The 18,849-nt window shown below is 41.5% G+C and overlaps 2 protein-coding genes across 2 annotated transcripts; both read left to right on the top strand.

Moving 5' to 3' along the window:
* Positions 1-10,679: 10,679 nt before the first annotated feature.
* On the top strand, positions 10,680-14,896 carry LOC148932716 (uncharacterized). Its single transcript, XM_089065213.1, has 7 exons — positions 10,680-11,587; positions 11,714-11,810; positions 11,865-12,936; positions 13,213-13,280; positions 13,410-13,505; positions 13,770-13,930; positions 14,482-14,896. Exons 1-7 carry the CDS (start codon positions 10,680-10,682, stop codon positions 14,894-14,896), a joined length of 2,817 nt encoding a protein of 938 aa, XP_088921339.1.
* Positions 14,897-15,214, top strand: LOC148932715 (uncharacterized). Its single transcript, XM_089065212.1, has one exon. The coding sequence runs from the start codon at positions 14,897-14,899 to the stop codon at positions 15,212-15,214; it is 318 nt and encodes a 105-aa protein (XP_088921338.1).
* Positions 15,215-18,849: the final 3,635 nt, after the last annotated feature.

Here is an 18,849-nt window from a genome sequence, read left to right as displayed (position 1 = left end):
ATTTAATCTATAAATATCATCTCATCCCGACAAAATTCTAGAAAATGAAATAATATTAGATGTAGATTCCTGAACTGAGCTAGTACTTTTTTTCAGTTCTGGTTTTGGGTATTATGCAATTTGTAAATGCTTAACTAAGTTGCGTGTTTGAAGAACTGCGTAATCAACCAGGACTTTGGAGTGTTATGTATTCTTCCGTTTTCCCACTTAGACACCAGACTAGAGACCAACATGGACATTGTCAAATAGGAGTGTTTAGGATAGCTAGTTCCTTATTTACACATCTATTTGTTTCTTTATTTCTCACTCATTTCTCTTTTCTCTTTTCATGGATCCAAACTTAATACTGTCTTTTTCTTCAAATTATTTTTCCCAGAATCCACGTTGGAGCAAAGCAACTACTATTAAGCAAGTAACATTTGAGGTTTTAATTTATGAGCTTAAATTGTTGTAATTTACAATTTACAATATGTTTAAAATTCATAATAATAATAATAGCATAAGTGATGCCCAGTCTAATATGAACATGGCAATGTTGCGGGTAAAAACGCTAACGTGGAAAAATAAGAAAAATAAGGTATGATTTCAATGTGTTCGAAAAATGAATTTAATATTTAGAAATATGCCCTGTTGAAATTTTATTTCATAAATAATAAATAAAGTTTCAAACTAGAAAAACTCTTTGGGGAATTAATTTAATTCAAGTCACATAGCAGACAGAATTAAATTAATGGATTAAGATAACCTTAAATGCGAGAAATATTATAAAATAAAATGGAACCCAAGTTTTTCGTAATTTGGTGATGTAGATGGGAATGCAATATTATTCTTTAGCGGAACAAAATAATGTTCCAGTGATAATATATTAAATCATGGGCTAATTGATTTAATTAGATATTTATCTAATGGATGAGCTCAACATCTAATTCACTCATGGATCCCCGTTCTAGCCCAACAAGTCTTCTTATAAATAGTGATAAGATGTGGAAACCCTAGAACACACAATTCACAACTCATCCCCAAAATCCTAGCCGTCATCATAGGCGTTATCTCTCCTTCTTTGCCTCAGTTTTCGTGCCTTTGCACTATGGAGAATATGGTTCTTGTCTTGTTCTTGTTTTATCCTAATTCATATGATTAGGACAAGACAATCTCGTGTTTTGTGTTGGTTTTTCTTAGATCCCATCTCACTATTATTAATTCTTCGAGATCGATCCGCCCACGCGGATGAACAATCAAGGACGTGAGAATAGAATGGAAGATTTGTGGTTGAGATATCAAGGATTACTGGAAGATTTAGCAAGCAACGTCAATCCTTCAATGGATCGAGAGGTAATAATCGGATCTACATCAAATAACATGTCTGTGTGTAATTTTGATGTGTTTTCTATAGATCTAGATTAATTGCATGAAAATTGGATTTAATCACATAGTCACCTAAATAGATCCACAAGGGCTTGTTCGTTTTCCGTGTCTTCCATTGCGGTTACTCCAACAATTGGTATCAGAGCCAATTTTTAGGCTCTGATTACATGATTAATTGTTTTTAATTTTAAAAAATATAGTGTAAAAACTAGTTTTTTTTTTTTTTTAAAATCGTGCAATTTCTTACTATATGTTTCTAATATGTGTTGGATCTATGTTTTTCTTGATTTTATTTCTAGATTGATATTCTAAATCGATGATTGAATATTAAGATCAATGGATTTAATCCTAGGATCTAAAAAATATTCTAGATCTATGATGAATATCATTAGATCCATATGTTCTAAGTAATATAATTTGATACGTAAATGTATGTGTTTAAGTGAATATATATGATTTGAATTAAGAAATAAAGTTATCCATGGTTGAATACTTGGATCGATGAAATAATATTATGAATCTTGGATCTAATTTAAGTTTTTCACAAGATTATTCTAGATTTAAACAAGTATTCATAAATCTATAGATTTATGTTCATCATACGTTAGAACAATTTAAATTGCTAAAAGCTTGAAATTTAAATGTGCATATTGGTGTGAACATATATTATTGTTCCAATTGAGAAACGATAATTAAGATTTAAGCGACCTCGATGAATCAAGTTAATTAAACTGAAAACGAACAAATGAACACAAGGGTTAAACCCTAGGTGTGTTCATATACCGAGCTGCCTTCGTCGGGGATCCGTGATCCAGATCCGGTGAGAAGCGGCGGCTGCGGTCTCGGCTGGTTGGAGAAGTCAGCGGGAAGCAGCGCAGGCGGTAGACAACGGACAACAGCTCCGGCAGTGACGACTGTTTCGTCTTCGGACAGCAGCGTTGGGCAGCAGCTGCGTGACAGCAGCAGCGATCAACTCCAGAGCTTGGGAGCTGCGATGTCGTCTCCACCGGGCAGCAGCCGTCGTCTTCGGACAGCGACAATGTGTTTTCCGGGCAGCCAAGGCAGCAATCGAAGGGCTGGACAGCAGCAACGCTGCAGTATCAGCAGTGATAAGGCTAATTTCAGGCATCGGTAATGTGCGAAAAATGTTATAATTTGCTGGGTCTAACACGCTTCCTAAGCCAGGTGTGTGAAGAAAATCGCTAGATCAAGGAAGTAATGAAGGAGATGGTCTAGCGAGAGAAAGGAACGGAATGAGCAGGATTTACAAGGAAAATTGGCGTGACAGAGGAGTTTACAGCTGAGGGCAACAAAGTCATTATCTATACCTCGCTGGGCCCACTCAAACGCCTATATATAGAGAAGAGCATGCAACACAAAAAGAGTCTTCGACACAGTAGTTTTCACTCTCATTAGCTCACACACTTTACACACACACTTGGGAATGGATCTGGGGTAGTCGTGATCGGTAGGGTACTTTCTAGAAAATCTCGTGTTTGGCAACACCGTCCGAGTGAGGGCGAAGATACAATCACCTTTAATTTCAGTTGTTTGCTTGTTTTCACCGTCGAACTTCACTTTTGGGAGTCGACCTTGATGTTGATGATGTTTAATTGTTTTATCGTTCATGGATCTGCGTTTAGCTGTTAAATTTCAAGTCATTTTGCATAGATCTCTCTGCTGTTAGCTTATTTCTTCAATTGTTATGTCGATCTCTGTTTATTTTGATGTTGAGGTGTTTTGATGTGGAATTTGGTGACAGATCTGTGGTTGTTTGAGTATTCGGAGTTCCTGGCTTAAATCTGACGTGATGGAGGGTTTCTGTTGTTTGGAGTTCATGTCGGACGCTTGGATCCGGAGTGGATTTAGCGTCTGAGGTTGGATTCGACGTGTGGAAAGATAGTTGTTCGATAGATTCTGTTTTTTTCTTCTTGATTTCTATTTTACTTCGTCTAGGGTATGCAGATCTGTTAAGTTCTTCGTTTATTATGCATTAATTTGATTTCAAGTCAGTTGCTCTGTTTTAATTTTGCTTATGCTGTTTTTCTTAAGAAGTTTTACGCAATTTTGGTTGTAGAAGACGATGTCACTGTCAGTTAGTACGAGAGTTAGTTATTCTGCCAACTTTTCATTCGTACCTTGCTTTTTTTTCAGACATGGTCCCCACAGTAGCTTTATTTCCTAGGTCTAGCTGTTAGTTTAAGAATTTTTAAAAGTTTCCAAGTCAAGTTAATTTGATTTCCTCAACCCAAGAAAATGCGTGGCAGCAGCCAACACCAAAAACACTCCCAAATCCTTGAACATGAGTATTGCGCATCCTTCTCTGTGGGATCGATCCCTACTTCCCTATACTAGGTTTAGTAAAGTGGTTGAGGGTTTTTGAAAGAAAAAGTGCTCTGTATGTCCGACGACCGGGATTTCTCGCGACCCACGAGTTCCTAGACCGAGTGATCTGGTGGACTTGCTGGATCTAGGGAACCTGCTATTTCCTATTTGAACACGTAGAGACAAAACTAAAGCCTTTCAAGTGGCGCCGTTGCCGGGGATGGATGGCGTTTGTTGTTATTTCATTTAAGGATTTAGTGTAAATATTTTAATTTCTGTTATTTTCCTTTTCCCTTGACAGTTTATGAGAACAGGCTTCCAATCTGGAAGTTGGGCAAGCTCATCTGGATCAGGGAGTGGCCAGTACGAGTGGCGAGTCAAGGAATCTACATCTACCATTACCACTAGATCAGGATTGAGAACGGAGGATCCATTCCCGTTCGAGTCAGAGAGTGAAAAGGAGTGGAATTCATCGACAGAGGAGAACCCAAGGACATCAACCGAACCAGAGCATTCCGAGACCGAGGAGGTGAAGGACCCAGATATGGCTCATCTACTAGACCCTGATCCGGAAATAGGGTCGCTCACCGCACATCTTGATGGTGAACCCGCTCATGCTATAGTCTCGAACCCACGACGGAGGTCGATCGACATCAAGACGAATGTACTTGGAGTTCTACCTACTTTCTCTGGGCCTAGGAACGAATGCCCTTATGAATTTTTGAACGAGTTCAGTAAACTATGCAGCATTCAGAAGCGACCCAACGAGGCAACAGAAGAGGACTACCGTCTTCGAGCAATTCCGTTTGCTCTCAAAGGGGAGGCGAACACTTGGCTGCTGAGGCTTCCACCGGACTCGATCAACACGTGGAAAGATTTTAAACTGGAATTTCTGGATTACTTTTTTCCATCCAACAAGACGAATGCCTTGAAGAAGGAGATTCAGGAGTGCAAACAAGAATACGATGAGTCTCTGAGTTCTTATTGGTCCCGTTTCAAGGGGCTGCTGGATGCTTGTCCAAACCACAGGATGATAGAAGCGGAGACGTACTATCTGTTCTACGAAGGTGCAAACCCTGAATTGAAGGACTTGATGAACTCCTCGAGCGGAGGAAATTTTACCAAGAATAAGGCAAGCGAAGCTCGGGAAACCTTGGGGAGGCTGATCGAGGCAAAGAAGGCCTATGATAACCGGCGAAGCATATTGAGGAGAGGATCAGCTAATACAATAATGGATCAAGAAGACAAGAAGGTGGAAGATAGGATCGATAAACTGGAAAAGGCCTTGCTGAATGCAATCGAGAAATACAATCCGCATGCTCCAGTGGAAATTGAGAAATCCCCTGGTCAAGAGGAAAGGCAACTGCAACCATACTACAGTCAGCCCTGCGAAGGGGAGTGCCAAGCTCAAGCAAATTCGATGGGAAGTTGGAATTTCGATGGAAGTTGGAATCAAGGAAGACAGAGGGACGCTCCATGGAGGACTCACCCAAACTTTAGATGGACTGACCATGATCAAAGCCAGCCACCTCCTTTGCAGCTCACGAATTTCGCACACCCTCCGGAGAGGCAGTCCAACTGGTCAGGGAAAGGTCAAGAAGGACAATTACAGCTGGGGTATAGGAATCAGGACCAAGCTAATTGGGGGAACAAAAATCAGAACAACCCAGGAAGCTCCTATGTGCCACCTCACCAAAGGAATAACCAAGGCAACTTTCAGAATTCCCAATAGAACCATCAAGGGAATCAAGGGTCGGGTGGCCAGTACAATAACCATCAGGGAAATCAGGGGTCGAATAACCAATACAACAATCATCAAGGCAACTATCGACAGAATCAAGGTCAAGGACAAAATTCTGGTCAATTTCACTTCAGACCACAGCGGAGTTTGGATGACATGGTCCATGATCTGGTAAATTCACAGCAGTTCATGCAAGGTAACCTACACTCCAACAATGACATGGTGCACAAGTTACAAGATACTCAGTCTGAACATAAAGCCGCCATGGACATGATGGCAAAACAACTTTCCCAGATTGCAGTTTCCTTGAATGAGATGCGAGGGAATGAAGGCAAACTTCCTGCTACCGTCAAACCGCTAGACCGAGCAAACATTAGTCAAATCACCTTGAGATCTGGGCGGGGTTACGAAGGGCCGACGTTGGAAACTGATGAGGAAGTGCCTATGCAAGCTAAAGAAGGGAAACAGAGTCAGAAACAGCAAGAGGAAGGCGCTGGACCGAGGGAGATCATTGTTCAGAGCGACCTCCAGAAGGAAGATTTAGGGGGATCTCTACCTCGATCAAGGGACCCGTTCTTCCTAGACCCCGAACCTGAAGAAGTAAGTAAGGAAGGAAACAAGGGAGCTGATGAAACCCAGGCTGGGACTTCCACAAATGCAGTGAAGCGGGAAAACCATTTCCATACCGTGGGGAGGCGAAGAAGAAAAAGGATGATACTGAGGATCTCATGGAGATTTTCAGCAAGTTGGAAATCAACTTGCCATTCTTGCAAGCCTTGAAAATGCCCGTCTTCAGTAAGTTCATCAAGGAGTTTATTGCAGGGAAAACCAAGCTAGATGGGAAGATTGTGATTGGACAAACTGTGTCTGCTGTGATACAGAAAAGAAGGATGCCTCGAAATGCACCGACCCAGGTATGTTCACATTACCCATCTCTTTAGGGGATATCAAAGTTGAGCATGCCATGTGTGATCTAGGGGCGTCAATAAATGTTTTGCCACTTTCAATCTATAAGAAGTTAACTGGGGTAAGAATGGTTGCTACCAAGGTAGTGATCCAGCTAGCAGATAGAACTTGCATTTGCCCTGAAGGAGTGTTGGAAAATATTATAGTCAAAGTGCATGAATTTCTATATCCTGCTGATTTTTACGTGATCAAGATGAATGATAATGAGTCTGCTGAGTCTAGTGGGGTACTTTTAGGGAGGCCATTTTTGCGTACGGCTAAGACCATTATCGATGTGTTTGATGGAACAATTTGCTTGGACTATAATGGAGAAAAATATACCTTTAGCATAGATGAGCGGATGAAAAGGCCTTTAGATGTTGAGAATCTCTACGCTATTGATGTTATTAACCCTTTAGTCCAAGAATATCTTGAGACAGAATTGATACAGGAACAAATCGACAACTCGGAGTTGAGCCATTCGATTGACAAAGAAGTTGTGGGGTGGTGTGCAACAGTGAACACAGAAGAATTGACAGATGAAGAGCTCACAGAGGCCATTATGGAATTCTGCAGAAGCCCGGAATCAGCTAGGTCCAAGGGATCAGCTTATGTGGCCAGCTTGGAAAAATCTCCTGGATCGGGGAAAGAAACTTTACCGAAAATTTCAGAAAAAAATCCCTTGCCCCAGGAGACGAATGGAACGAAAAAAGAGCTGAAAACACTTCCACCAGGCCTTAAGTACGCTTACTTGGAGGAGGACGAGACATTTCCAGTAATAGTCAACAACAACTTGACCAAGGAACAAGAGAAGGAGTTGCTGGAGTTCATCAAAAGGAACAAAAAGGCAATAGGCTGGACTCTCTCAGATTTGGTGGGAATAAGTCCGGATCTTTGCATGCACCACATCCGTTTAGAAGAAAGTGCAAAGGCTCATCGAGATGCACAACAGAAGCTGAACCCAAACATGCGAGAGGAGGTCCTGAAGGAAGTATTGAAGTTGCTTGCTCTAGGAATCATTTACTCCATTCCTGACAGTGAGTGGGTCAGCCCTGTCCATATGGTGCCAAAGAAGTCTGGGATACAAGTTGTCAAAAATGAGAAGAATGAATTGGTACCCACCATATTAGTGACAGGATGGAGGATGTGCATCGACTACAGGAAGTTGAACGAAGCCACAAAGAAGGATCATTTTCCTTTACCTTTCATTGATCAGATGCTGGAGAGATTGGCAGGCAAACAGTATTTTTGTTTCCTTGACGGATACAGCGTCTATTTCCAAATCTACATTAATCCAGAGGATCAAGAGAAGACCACATTCACGTGCCCTTTTGGCACATATGCATACCGAAGAATGCCATTTGGATTGTGTAATGCACCGGGGACTTTTCAACGATGTATGATGAGCATTTTTTCGGATCTGTTGGAAGTATGCATTGAGATATTCATGGACGATTTCACCGTTTATGGGAACTCATTTGATACTTGTTTAGCCAGCCTTGATCTAGTGTTGCAGAGATGCCAGGAAAAGCATTTAGTGTTGAACTTCGAGAAGTGCCACTTCATGGTGACTGAAGGCATTGTCCTGGGTCATGTGGTTTCTGAGAGGGGTATCCAGGTAGACAAGGCAAAGGTGGATGTGATATCAAAACTACCATACCCCACGAACCAAAAAGAGGTAAGAGGATTCCTAGGCCATGCAGGGTTCTATAGGAGGTTCATAAAGGATTTTGTAAAAATCGCTCAACCACTCACTTGGTTGTTACAAAATGATGTGGAATTCGTCTTTGACGAAGGATGCGAGAGGGCGTTCCAGCTGCTTAAGGACAGGTTAGTATCAGCACCAATAATCAGGGCACCAGACTGGAACCATCCTTTCGAGATAATGTGTGATGCAAGCGATTTCGCTGTGGGAGCCGTCTTAGGACAAAAAATTGATGGAAAAAGCTATGTGATTTTCTATGCTTCCAAAACACTAAATCAAGCTCAGAAGAATTATGACACCACGGAAAAGGAAATGTTAGCCATCGTGTATTCCTTTGAAAAATTCCGACCCTACCTTCTTGGGTCAAGGGTTATAGTCTTCACAGATCACGCAGCAATAAAGTACTTACTGGCCAAGAAGGAGTCGAAGCCAAGGTTAATCCGTTGGGTGTTACTTTTACAGGAGTTTGATTGGGAAGTACGGGATAAAAGAGGAACGGAGAATAGGGTAGCAGATCATTTGAGCAGAATCTTCCAAGGAGAAACAGAAGAGGCCATACTCGATGCCTTTCCCGAGGAACATTTGTACCTTTTGGAGAAATTTCCTAGACCACCTGACTGGGAAGCAGTTTTGGCCTTGACCGGTCTAGGGGAATCGGATAAGGGGAAGCGCACGCTGAATGCAGAACCGTGGTTTGCTGATCTAGCCAACTACTTGGTCACGGGAGAGATGCCAATTTCAGAAGAAGTTTCCCGGGCCCAGAGGATGAAGATTAGAAGCGAATCCAAATTTTATTTTTGGGATGATCCTTACCTGTGGAAAATGTGCTCAGATCAAGTGATTAGGCGCTGCATTCCCGAATGGGAACAAAGAGATGTGTTAAATCATTGCCACACGTTAGCATGTGGAGGCCACTTTGGGCCAAGGAAAACAGCGAGGAAGGTTCTAGACAGCGGATTTTATTGGCCAACATTGAATAAGGATGCTTTCGAGTTCTGCCAGTGTTGTGAGAGATGCCAGCAGACAGGGGGGATTTCAAGGAGAGATGAGATGCTGATACGCCCGGATTTTGCACTGTTTCAAGGCCATTATTTGGTCCGTTTTTGTTATCAAAATCACTCTACATGTCCATTATTTTCATATTCTATACATTTTGGTATTTTGACGTATTTTGTGAGAAATGTGCATATTTGAGCCGAAAAGGGGAGTAAAAACGCATAGTCTGGAAATCTGGAGTCAGACGGCGACCAGCGACCGCCGCGAAGATGTACGGCGACCGCCGGCGCCCGGCGGGCAGAGCTATGTGGCGGCCCGCCTCGGAAATTTACGCTAGGAGAAGAGTCTCGCCCGGCGACCGCCGGAGGACATGTGGCGGTCCGCCACCGAAGGGTCAGAATCTCTGGACTCCAATGCGGCGACCGCCAGCCAAGGTGCGGCGGCCCGCCGGAGAAAGGCGGCGAATCCGACCAACCCTAGATTTGCTCCAAGATTTACCAAATTTTGAAGATCTTTTCCTTCTATGATGAGGAATAATCTTCCCCTATAAATAGGACCTCAAGCTTCATCAAAAGGAGTTTTTTTTTTGGACACACAACAAGAACACATTCATAGAGATCAAAAGCTAGAGTACTTCAATTGTGCAAGGAGTTGAAGAAGGATTTCAAGAACATCAAGAACGACAAGGATTCAACCTACGGGTTTTATTTGCTTTAGTTTTATGTTCAAATTGCTTTCCCTTCAATCTATGTTTTTAGTTTATTCAGTCATGTGTAACTAAACTCATAGGATTCTAGGGATGTGTTAGTAGCAACTTTGGTTGTACAATTCCGTTTTCTATTTAATATCCGTTTTGTTTTTACTTTGTTTCTTCCCTAAGTTAATCATGATGCTTCATAATTGAGTGACACAATTATGTATGATTCAATACAACTTGCTTCATAACTGTGACAGAGTTCTAGCGAGTTAGATCCACTTAGTAGACACTACAGTTAGCTTCCTTTAAAACGGCACTGTTAATTGAGAGTGAGGACTTTTCAAGGGTCTTAGGAGCTTTTTGGAGTTACGTGTTAGGATTGACAACCTTAATGTTAGTAATCAACGTTTGTATCGCATGAGCATAAGCTAGGTGACTCGTCCTTTCAAAGTATTAACTGTGCTAGGGTATTGTAGTTTGGAATTTGTATAACCATAAAAGCGAAAGCACATCCCTGGAATTCCCCTTATCTCTATACTTTTCTCTCCGTGATTTGCTTGCATTTAATTGTTTACTGTTTTTAATATTTACTGTTTTCAAAAGTTTCCAAAAATTCTTGTTTCTCCAGATAGTAATTGAGTTCTAGTAGAGGATAGACACTTTGTGTACATCTTCCCCGTGTTCGATACCCGGTACTAACCTTTTGCTATACTATACCTACTCTGTATACTTGCAGGTATTTATAGTGCAAATAAAAAGTGCATCAAGTTTTTGGCGCCGTTGCCGGGGAAGACAATTCACTTTGGAGTGATATCTTCAAACGGATAATTTTACTACTTTGGATTTTAATCGCTTTCATTTTTATTTTATTTTATTTATTTTATTTTATTTTTCTTTTTGTTTTAATGGATTTTCCTGCAGGCGTAGGAAATCCATGTGGTTATTTTGATGAGCAGCATAGGGGATCGCACTACGTCCCAGACTGTTCTGATTACTCCTATGATGCACAAGAGTACTGTTCTAATGATTATGAAACATGTGCTGGTATGGAGGATCAACCCCGCTCCAGTTGGGAGGTTCTGTTAGAAGTTTGCATTACTGAGGTTCTCAACCATAGAAAGGTGACGAACAAAAGGTTGGAGAATTTGGAAAGAAATACCAGCGCCTTGGAAAGAGGGTTGGCAATCCTCGCTACTCAAGTCGGGATGCTGGAATTCAACCTTGGGATCTTAGCCACAACCATAGGAAACAGGCACACTCCAGGGTCGCTTCCTAGCCTGCCAGAAATAAACCCGAAAGGAAAATGTCACGCGGTGCAGCTACGCAGCGGGACTACATATCAACCTCCGGAGGCAGGAGACCTGGGCAGGAGAGGAAGAGAAATAGAAAAACCACCTGGTACCTTGTCTGTCGATGATGTGCGGCGGCCCGCCGCATTCCAACACGGCGACCCGCCGCGTACACACCAACAGGACGAGGAAGATTCTGGAATTGGCATGGCTAAAGACCCGGCGGTCGCCACGCCCCATCGCGGCGGTCCGCCGGCCGATAAACAGCAAGCAGATGCTTTACCACAAAGCAGTGTCACCATTCCATATCCTCAACGATTGAAGAGCAAGAAGCTTGACGCTCAGTTTACCAAGTTCTTGGAAGCAATGAGCAAAGTCCACATCAACATTCCACTGGTAGAAGCCCTTCAACAAATGCCCAATTACGCCAAATTTTTGAAAGATGTTGTGGCAAAGAAGAGAAAGTGGGGGAAGTACGAGACAGTGGGCCTAACGGAGAGCTGCAGCGCTATCATTCAAAAAGGGTTACCCACCAAGCACAAAGATCCAGGGAGTTTTACATTATCTTGTGTTTTAGGGAATGATGTGAGAGGTAAGGCGTTATGTGATTTAGGATCCAGTATTAATTTGATGCCTTTATCTTTTTACAGGAAACTCGACGTTGATAGTATCCGTCCCACCTCAATCACGTTGCAAATGGCAGATCGTAGCACAACAACGCCAATGGGGATAGTGGAAGATGTCTTGGTAAGAGTGGGAGAGTTTATTTTTCCTGCTGACTTCGTTGTTTTGGATATGCAGGAAGACAAGAAGGTGCCTTTGATCCTTGGAAGACCATTCTTAGCCACTGGCGGAGCCATGATAGATGTACAAAAGGGAGAGCTGACATTGAAGTTGAACGATGAAAGCATCACATTTAACATCTACGGTGCACTGAAATTCCATGGAAAGGAGGGGGCAGAAGGCTATCAAGAATGCAGTGTCATACAAATCGTTACCGACTGTGTGGGAGAAGTAGAAGTCACTTATCATCAAACCCATGATCCTCTTGAATCTTGTCTCATAAACTCATTTACTCCTAATGCTGATTTATCATCTTGTGATGCAAGTGTTTGTGCAGTGGTGACAGAATTGGAAGCGCTACCGGAGAGAATTCCTCAAAAGGGAAATGCATTTTTGCCATTGCGTACACCCGAAGAAGAGGAAGAAAGAAGGCAGGCAGTGGGAAAACCACGGGGACCACCAAAGGTGGAGCTAAAGCCGCTCCCCGAACATCTCAGGTATGCATTCTTAGGGCCAGGTAACATTTTTCCAGTTGTGGTGTCCGCTGCATTAAATGAAGAGGAGTGTGAAAAGCTTTTGTGTGTGTTAAATAAGTATAGGTCTGCCATAGGATGGTCTATTAGTGATTTAAGGGGGATTAGCCCGACCACATGCATGCATAGAATTTTACTTGAGGAAGGGCATAAACCTCGTGTGCAAAGCCAACGTAGACTTAATCCTATCATGCAAGATGTAGTACGAAAAGAGGTAATAAAGTTACTAGATGCAGGGATTATCTATGCAATATCTGATAGTGAATGGGTAAGTCCTACGCAAGTAGTAGCTAAGAAAGGGGGGATGACTGTAGTGCCTGGCCAGAATGGAGAGATGATAGCCACTAGAGTAGCTACAGGATGGAGAGTATGCATTGATTATAGGATGTTAAATGCAGCCACTAGGAAAGATCACTTCCCTTTACCTTTTATTGATCAAATGCTTGATAGATTAGGGGGATATGATTATTACTGTTTTCTTGATGGTTATTCTGGTTATAATCAAATTGCTATTGCTCCCGAGGATCAACATAAGTCTGCCTTTACATGTCCTTATGGTATTTTTGCGTATAGAAAAATGTCTTTTGGGCTATGTAATGCTCCCGCTACTTTTCAGCGATGTATGATGGCTATATTTCATGATTTAATTGAGAAAGTAATGGAGGTTTTTATGGATGATTTTTCGGTATTTGGCAAATCCTATGATCACTGTCTTGAAAATTTGGCTAAGGTTTTGCAGAGATGTGTGGAAACTAACCTAGTTCTCAATTGGGAAAAATGTCACTTTATGGTGAAAGAAGGTATAGTTCTAGGACATAAAGTGTCCTCTGCAGGTATAGAAGTCGACAGGGCAAAAATTGCAGCCATTGAAAAGCTCCCGCCTCCGTGCAATGAGAAGGGAGTAAGAAGTTTTCTGGGACATGCTGGCTTCTACCGGAGATTTATCAAGGATTTTTCAAAAATCTCTAAACCTCTTTGTAAATTGCTTGAGAAAGATGTGAAATTTGATTTTACTTCTGATTGCTTGCAGGCTTTTGAGACCTTGAAGAAAGCTCTAGTGAGCGCTCCCATTCTCATTACCCCAGATTGGAGTCAACCATTCGAGATTATGTGTGATGCAAGTGATGTTGCAGTTGGCTCAGCTTTGGGACAAAAGAGGAACAAGATTTTTAGAGTCATTTATTATGCTAGTAGAACTTTAGATTCTGCTCAAGCTAATTATACGACTACCGAAAGGGAGATGCTCGCTATCGTGTATTCTTTTGATAAATTTAGAGCTTATCTTGTGGGGACTAAAACCATTGTTTACACTGACCATGCAGCTATAAGGCATCTGTTCGCAAAGAAAGAAGCAAAACCCAGGCTCATTCGATGAATTTTGTTACTTCAGGAATTCGATGTTGAGATAAGAGACAGAAAAGGGTGTGAAAATGTTGTGGCCGATCATCTGTCGCGGTTGGAACATCCGGTGGAAGGAGAAGACTTATCACTTGAAATCAACGAGGATTTTCCCGATGAACATCTGTTTTTCACTCAAGCCACTTTCCCATGGTACGCTGATATTGTCAATTATTTGGCAGCCAAGGTACATCCTCCTGATCTCACTCCTTATCAGAAGAAGAAATTTTATAGAGATGTACGATTTTATTTTTGGGATGAGCCCTACTTGTTTAAAAGATGTGCAGATACTATACTTAGGAGGTGTGTACCTCAAGAGGATTGGGCGGCCATTGTTGAGAAGTGTCATTCATCCCCTACTGGAGGACATTTTGGTGTGCAAAGGACCGCAATAAAGATTTTGCAAAGCGGTTTCTATTGGCCCACCATATTCCGCGACTCTGCTAGTTTTGTTCTTCAATGTAATGAATGTCAGCGCACGGGGGGATCACTAAGAAGAAGGAGATGCCTATGAATACCATTATTGAGGTGGAATTGTTTGATGTATGGGGGATAGATTTTATGGGACCATTCCCAAAATCAGGAGAGTACCAATATATCTTACTTGCAGTAGAATATGTTTCTAGATGGGTGGAAGCAATTCCAACCAGAACTAACGATTCTAAAGTGGTTACTGCTTTTGTTAGAAAGAATATTTTTTGCAGGTTTGGTACTCCTCGTGCCCTCATTAGTGATGGAGGATCTCACTTCAACAATAGATGGTTAGACAACGTGTTGGACAAATATGGAGTCAAGCATAGGGTCACTTCTCCATACCATCCGCAGGCGAATGGACAAACGGAATTAGCAAATAGAGAGATCAAGTCGGTTCTTCAAAAGACGGTGAGTGTCAACAGAAAAGATTGGGCACTTCGGTTGGAAGATGCGTTATGGGCTTACCGCACTGCCTACAAGGGTCCCATAGGTATGTCTCCTTATCAACTTGTGTTTGGAAAGTCATGCCATTTGCCTCTTGAGTTGGAATACAGGTCGTATTGGGCAATCAAGAAGTTGAATCAAGATTTTCAAAAGGCCGGTGAGGAAAGACGTCTTTTTCTTAATGAGATGGACGAATTTTGAATGGAGGCTTATGATAGTTCATCCATCTACAAGGAGCGAATGAAGGCTTATCATGATAGGATGATCAGTCCAAGAGAGATCACCTTGGGGGATGTGGTTTTGTTGCATAACTCGAGACTATCTTTGTTTCCCGGGAAATTGAAGTCCAAATGGACTGGTCCATACATAATCAAGAAAATCTATGATAGTGGAACAGTTGAGTTACTAGCCCCGGATGGACAGTTGTTTCAAGCAAATGGTCACCGTGTTAAGAAGTATTACAGTGCAGACAAAGTGTTAGATGAAGAGGTTGGTCTCGAAGAGCCACCCAAGGAGTGAAAAAGGGGGGTAAAAGTCAAGCTAATGACTCTAAAGGAGCGCTTGTTGGGAGGCAACCCAACAATTTTTGCTTTAATTTTAAGTATTTTTGGTTTTGGTTTAATTTTGTGCTTTGCAAAAATTTTCGCAGGTTCTGACCTCTCCGTGGCGACCGCCGCAAGCTCTGCTGCGGTCCGCCACCTGAACGCTGGAAAGCATCTTTGACGTGCGGCGACCGCCGAACAGCTGCGGCGGACCGCCACCTGGGCAAAATTTTCCAGCGCGATTTTTTGAAATTTTTTGAATTTTCGCCCCGCTCAACCTCTACGCGAAATTTTTCAGGGTACGTTTTTTTTTTCAGTAGTATACTCACGTCCCTACCGACTCTACAAACTTATTTTACACTTTGTTGTAAATAAGTTTGGGGGGATGAAGTGGTGGACCGTGAGTTTAGGGTTTTCTTTTTGTTTGTTTTTGCTTTAATTTTCCAAAATCCCGTAGGAGATTTTTGTGTTCTAAAAATGTTTTCTTGAATCCATGTCATGAACATAACATGAAGAACTTAGAAACACGCATGCTTAGGGACACATTAGACCGAGTTGCCAATGATATTATATTCCATCTATGTTTAAGTGTGGCTTAACGTTTTGATATGATGGTTGGGTGAAAAGGTGCATAATTAGTGAATTGCTTGTTCGCCTTGAATCGTGCTTCTACCTTGTGAGATTTGAGCCTTAAATTCTTTCTTGTGTGATTTATCTGTATGCATGTATATGTTTCTAGAACTTGCTCCTAGTCTGCCTAAGTTTACATAGTGTTTAAGTTGATTTAGGAGGATGTTAGGCCGTCTTTTCTTAGCTACTTTTATATCCAAAATTTTCGACCCTCTCAAATTTTTCCTTTGGAGCCAATTTTGAGCCTTTAAGCCTTTTCTTTGGAAGCCAAAATAAATGGGGGAACAATTCCTTGGGTTAGTATAGTTTTTGTTATCTTCTTTTGTAAAGGAATCGGAGAGATAAGGAGGAAAGTATAAAAAGTAGTGTGCTTAATATTAAGAAAGTACAAGTTGTGAAATTGAGAAAAATTCCAAATATGTGCTTGATCTTAGAAAAAAAAGAAAGGATGTAAAAAAAAAAAAAAAAAAGAAAAAAAAAAGAAAAAAATGTGTGAAAGGTTGTAAAAAGAAAATAAAATCAAAGGATTGAAAGTAAATTGAAGGAGAAAAATAAAGTGTTAGAAGTGCCTTAAGTTTTAGAAAAGTAGAGTCATCTTAACTCTACTTGGGATATTTTTATATTTGAGTCACTTTTTAGCCAAATATTCCTCACCTACCAAAGAGCCTACGTTACAACCGAAAAGAAAGACCTTTCGGACTTTTGATGCTTAATCACATTGAGTAGAGGAGGGATTAGACTTTGAGCAAGCCTATGGTAAACTTTGCATGATGCATGATTTGAGTGATTTACACTTTACCTTTTTACACTTTGAGAGTGAGAGAAAGAACACTTCCCATCTTTGGAAGTTTGCCACATGTGAGTGCTTGAATTCAAGGTGTTCCACGAGTTAGTAATGAAAGTGCACTATTAAGCCTTGCTTGATTTGATTGTGTTAATCTATGCTTAATCTATTCTTTCATCTTTTGAGGCAATTATGACGTCTAATCCTTGTGCATTCCATGCGTCTATTCTTGTGTCTTTAGTGTTTTGTTCGAGGACAAACAAAAATGTAAGTTTGGGGGAGTTGATACGCCCGGATTTTGCACTGTTTCAAGGCCATTATTTGGTCCGTTTTTGTTATCAAAATCACTCTACATGTCCATTATTTGCATATTCTATACATTTTGGTATTTTGACGTGTTTTGTGAGAAATGTGCATATTTGAGCCGAAAAGGGGAGTAAAAACGCATAGTCTGGAAATCTGGAGTCAGACGGCGACCAGCGACCGCCGCGAAGATGTACGGCGACCGCCGGCGCCCGGCGGGCAGAGCTATGTGGCGGCCCGCCTCGAAAATTTACGCTAGGAGAAGAGTCTCGCCCGGCGACCGCCGGAGGACATGTGGCGGTCCGCCACCGAAGGGTCAGAATCTCTGGACTCCAACGCGGCGACCGCCAGCCAAGGTGCGGCGGCCCGCCGGAGAAAGGCGGCGAATCCGACCAACCCTAGATTTGCTCCAAGATTTACCAAATTTTGAAGATCTTTTCCTTCTATGATGAGGAATAATCTTCCCCTATAAATAGGACCTCAAGCTTCATCAAAAGGAGTTCTTTTTTTGGACACACAACAAGAACACATTCATAGAGATCAAAAGCTAGAGTACTTCAATTGTGCAAGGAGTTGAAGAAGGATTTCAAGAACATCAAGAACGACAAGGATTCAACCTACGGGTTTTATTTGCTTTAGTTTTATGTTCAAATTGCTTTCCCTTCAATCTATGTTTTTAGTTTATTCAGTCATGTGTAACTAAACTCATAGGATTCTAGGGATGTGTTAGTAGCAACTTTGGTTATACAATTCCGTTTTCTATTTAATATCCGTTTTGTTTTTACATTGTTTCTTCCCTAAGTTAATCATGATGCTTCATAATTGAGTGACACAATTATGTATGATTCAATACAACTTGCTTCATAACTGTGACAGAGTTCTAGCGAGTTAGATCCACTTAGTAGACACTACAGTTAGCTTCCTTTAAAACGGCACTGTTAATTGAGAGTGAGGACTTTTCAAGGGTCTTAGGAGCTTTTTGGAGTTACGTGTTAGGATTGACAACCCTAATGTTAGTAATCAACGTTTGTATCGCATGAGCATAAGCTAGGTGACTCGTCCTTTCAAAGTATTAACTGTGCTAGGGTATTGTAGTTTGGAATTTGTATAACCATAAAAGCGAAAGCACATCCCTGGAATTCCCCTTATCTCTATACTTTTCTCTCCGTGATTTGCTTGCATTTAATTGTTTACTGTTTTTAATATTTACTGTTTTCAAAAGTTTCCAAAAATTCTTGTTTCTCCAGATAGTAATTGAGTTCTAGTAGAGGATAGACACTTTGTGTACATCTTCCCCGTGTTCGATACCCGGTACTAACCTTTTGCTATACTATACCTACTCTGTATACTTGCAGGTATTTATAGTGCAAATAAAAAGTGCATCAGATGCCTCTGATCCCAGTGATCGTGTGCGAAATTTTTGATGTGTGGGGAATGGACTTTATGGGACCGTTTCCGTTATCCTGTGGGAATACTTACATATTGGTTGCAGTGGATTATGTATCTAAGTGGATAGAAGCTAAGGCCACCACAACTTGCGAATCGAAGGAGGTGGCGAAATTTCTCAAGGATAATATTTTCAACAGATACGGAGTTCCTAGAGCCATCATCTCAGACCAAGGAACACATTTCTGTAATCGCACCATCGAGACTTTGATGAAAAAATATGATGTACACCATCGAGTGTCAACTCCTTACCATCCTCAGTCTAATGGCCAGGCAGAGATTTCTAATCGCGAGATCAAGGCGATATTGGAGAAAACAGTTAATCCGTGAAGGAAGGATTGGAGCAAAAGACTCGGGGACGCATTGTGGGCCTACAGAACTGCTTTTAAAACACCTATTGGAATGTCACCTTACAGACTTGTGTTTGGTAAGATGTGTCACTTACCTGT

This window comes from Salvia hispanica, chromosome 2 (genome assembly GCF_029641045.1).
Source record: "Salvia hispanica isolate PSC_SH4W2 chromosome 2, Shi_PSC_v1, whole genome shotgun sequence".
In the NCBI taxonomy this organism is placed as follows: domain Eukaryota; kingdom Viridiplantae; phylum Streptophyta; class Magnoliopsida; order Lamiales; family Lamiaceae; genus Salvia; species Salvia hispanica.
Note: the sequence above shows the minus strand (reverse complement) of the source record. Positions and strands in the feature narration are given on the sequence as shown.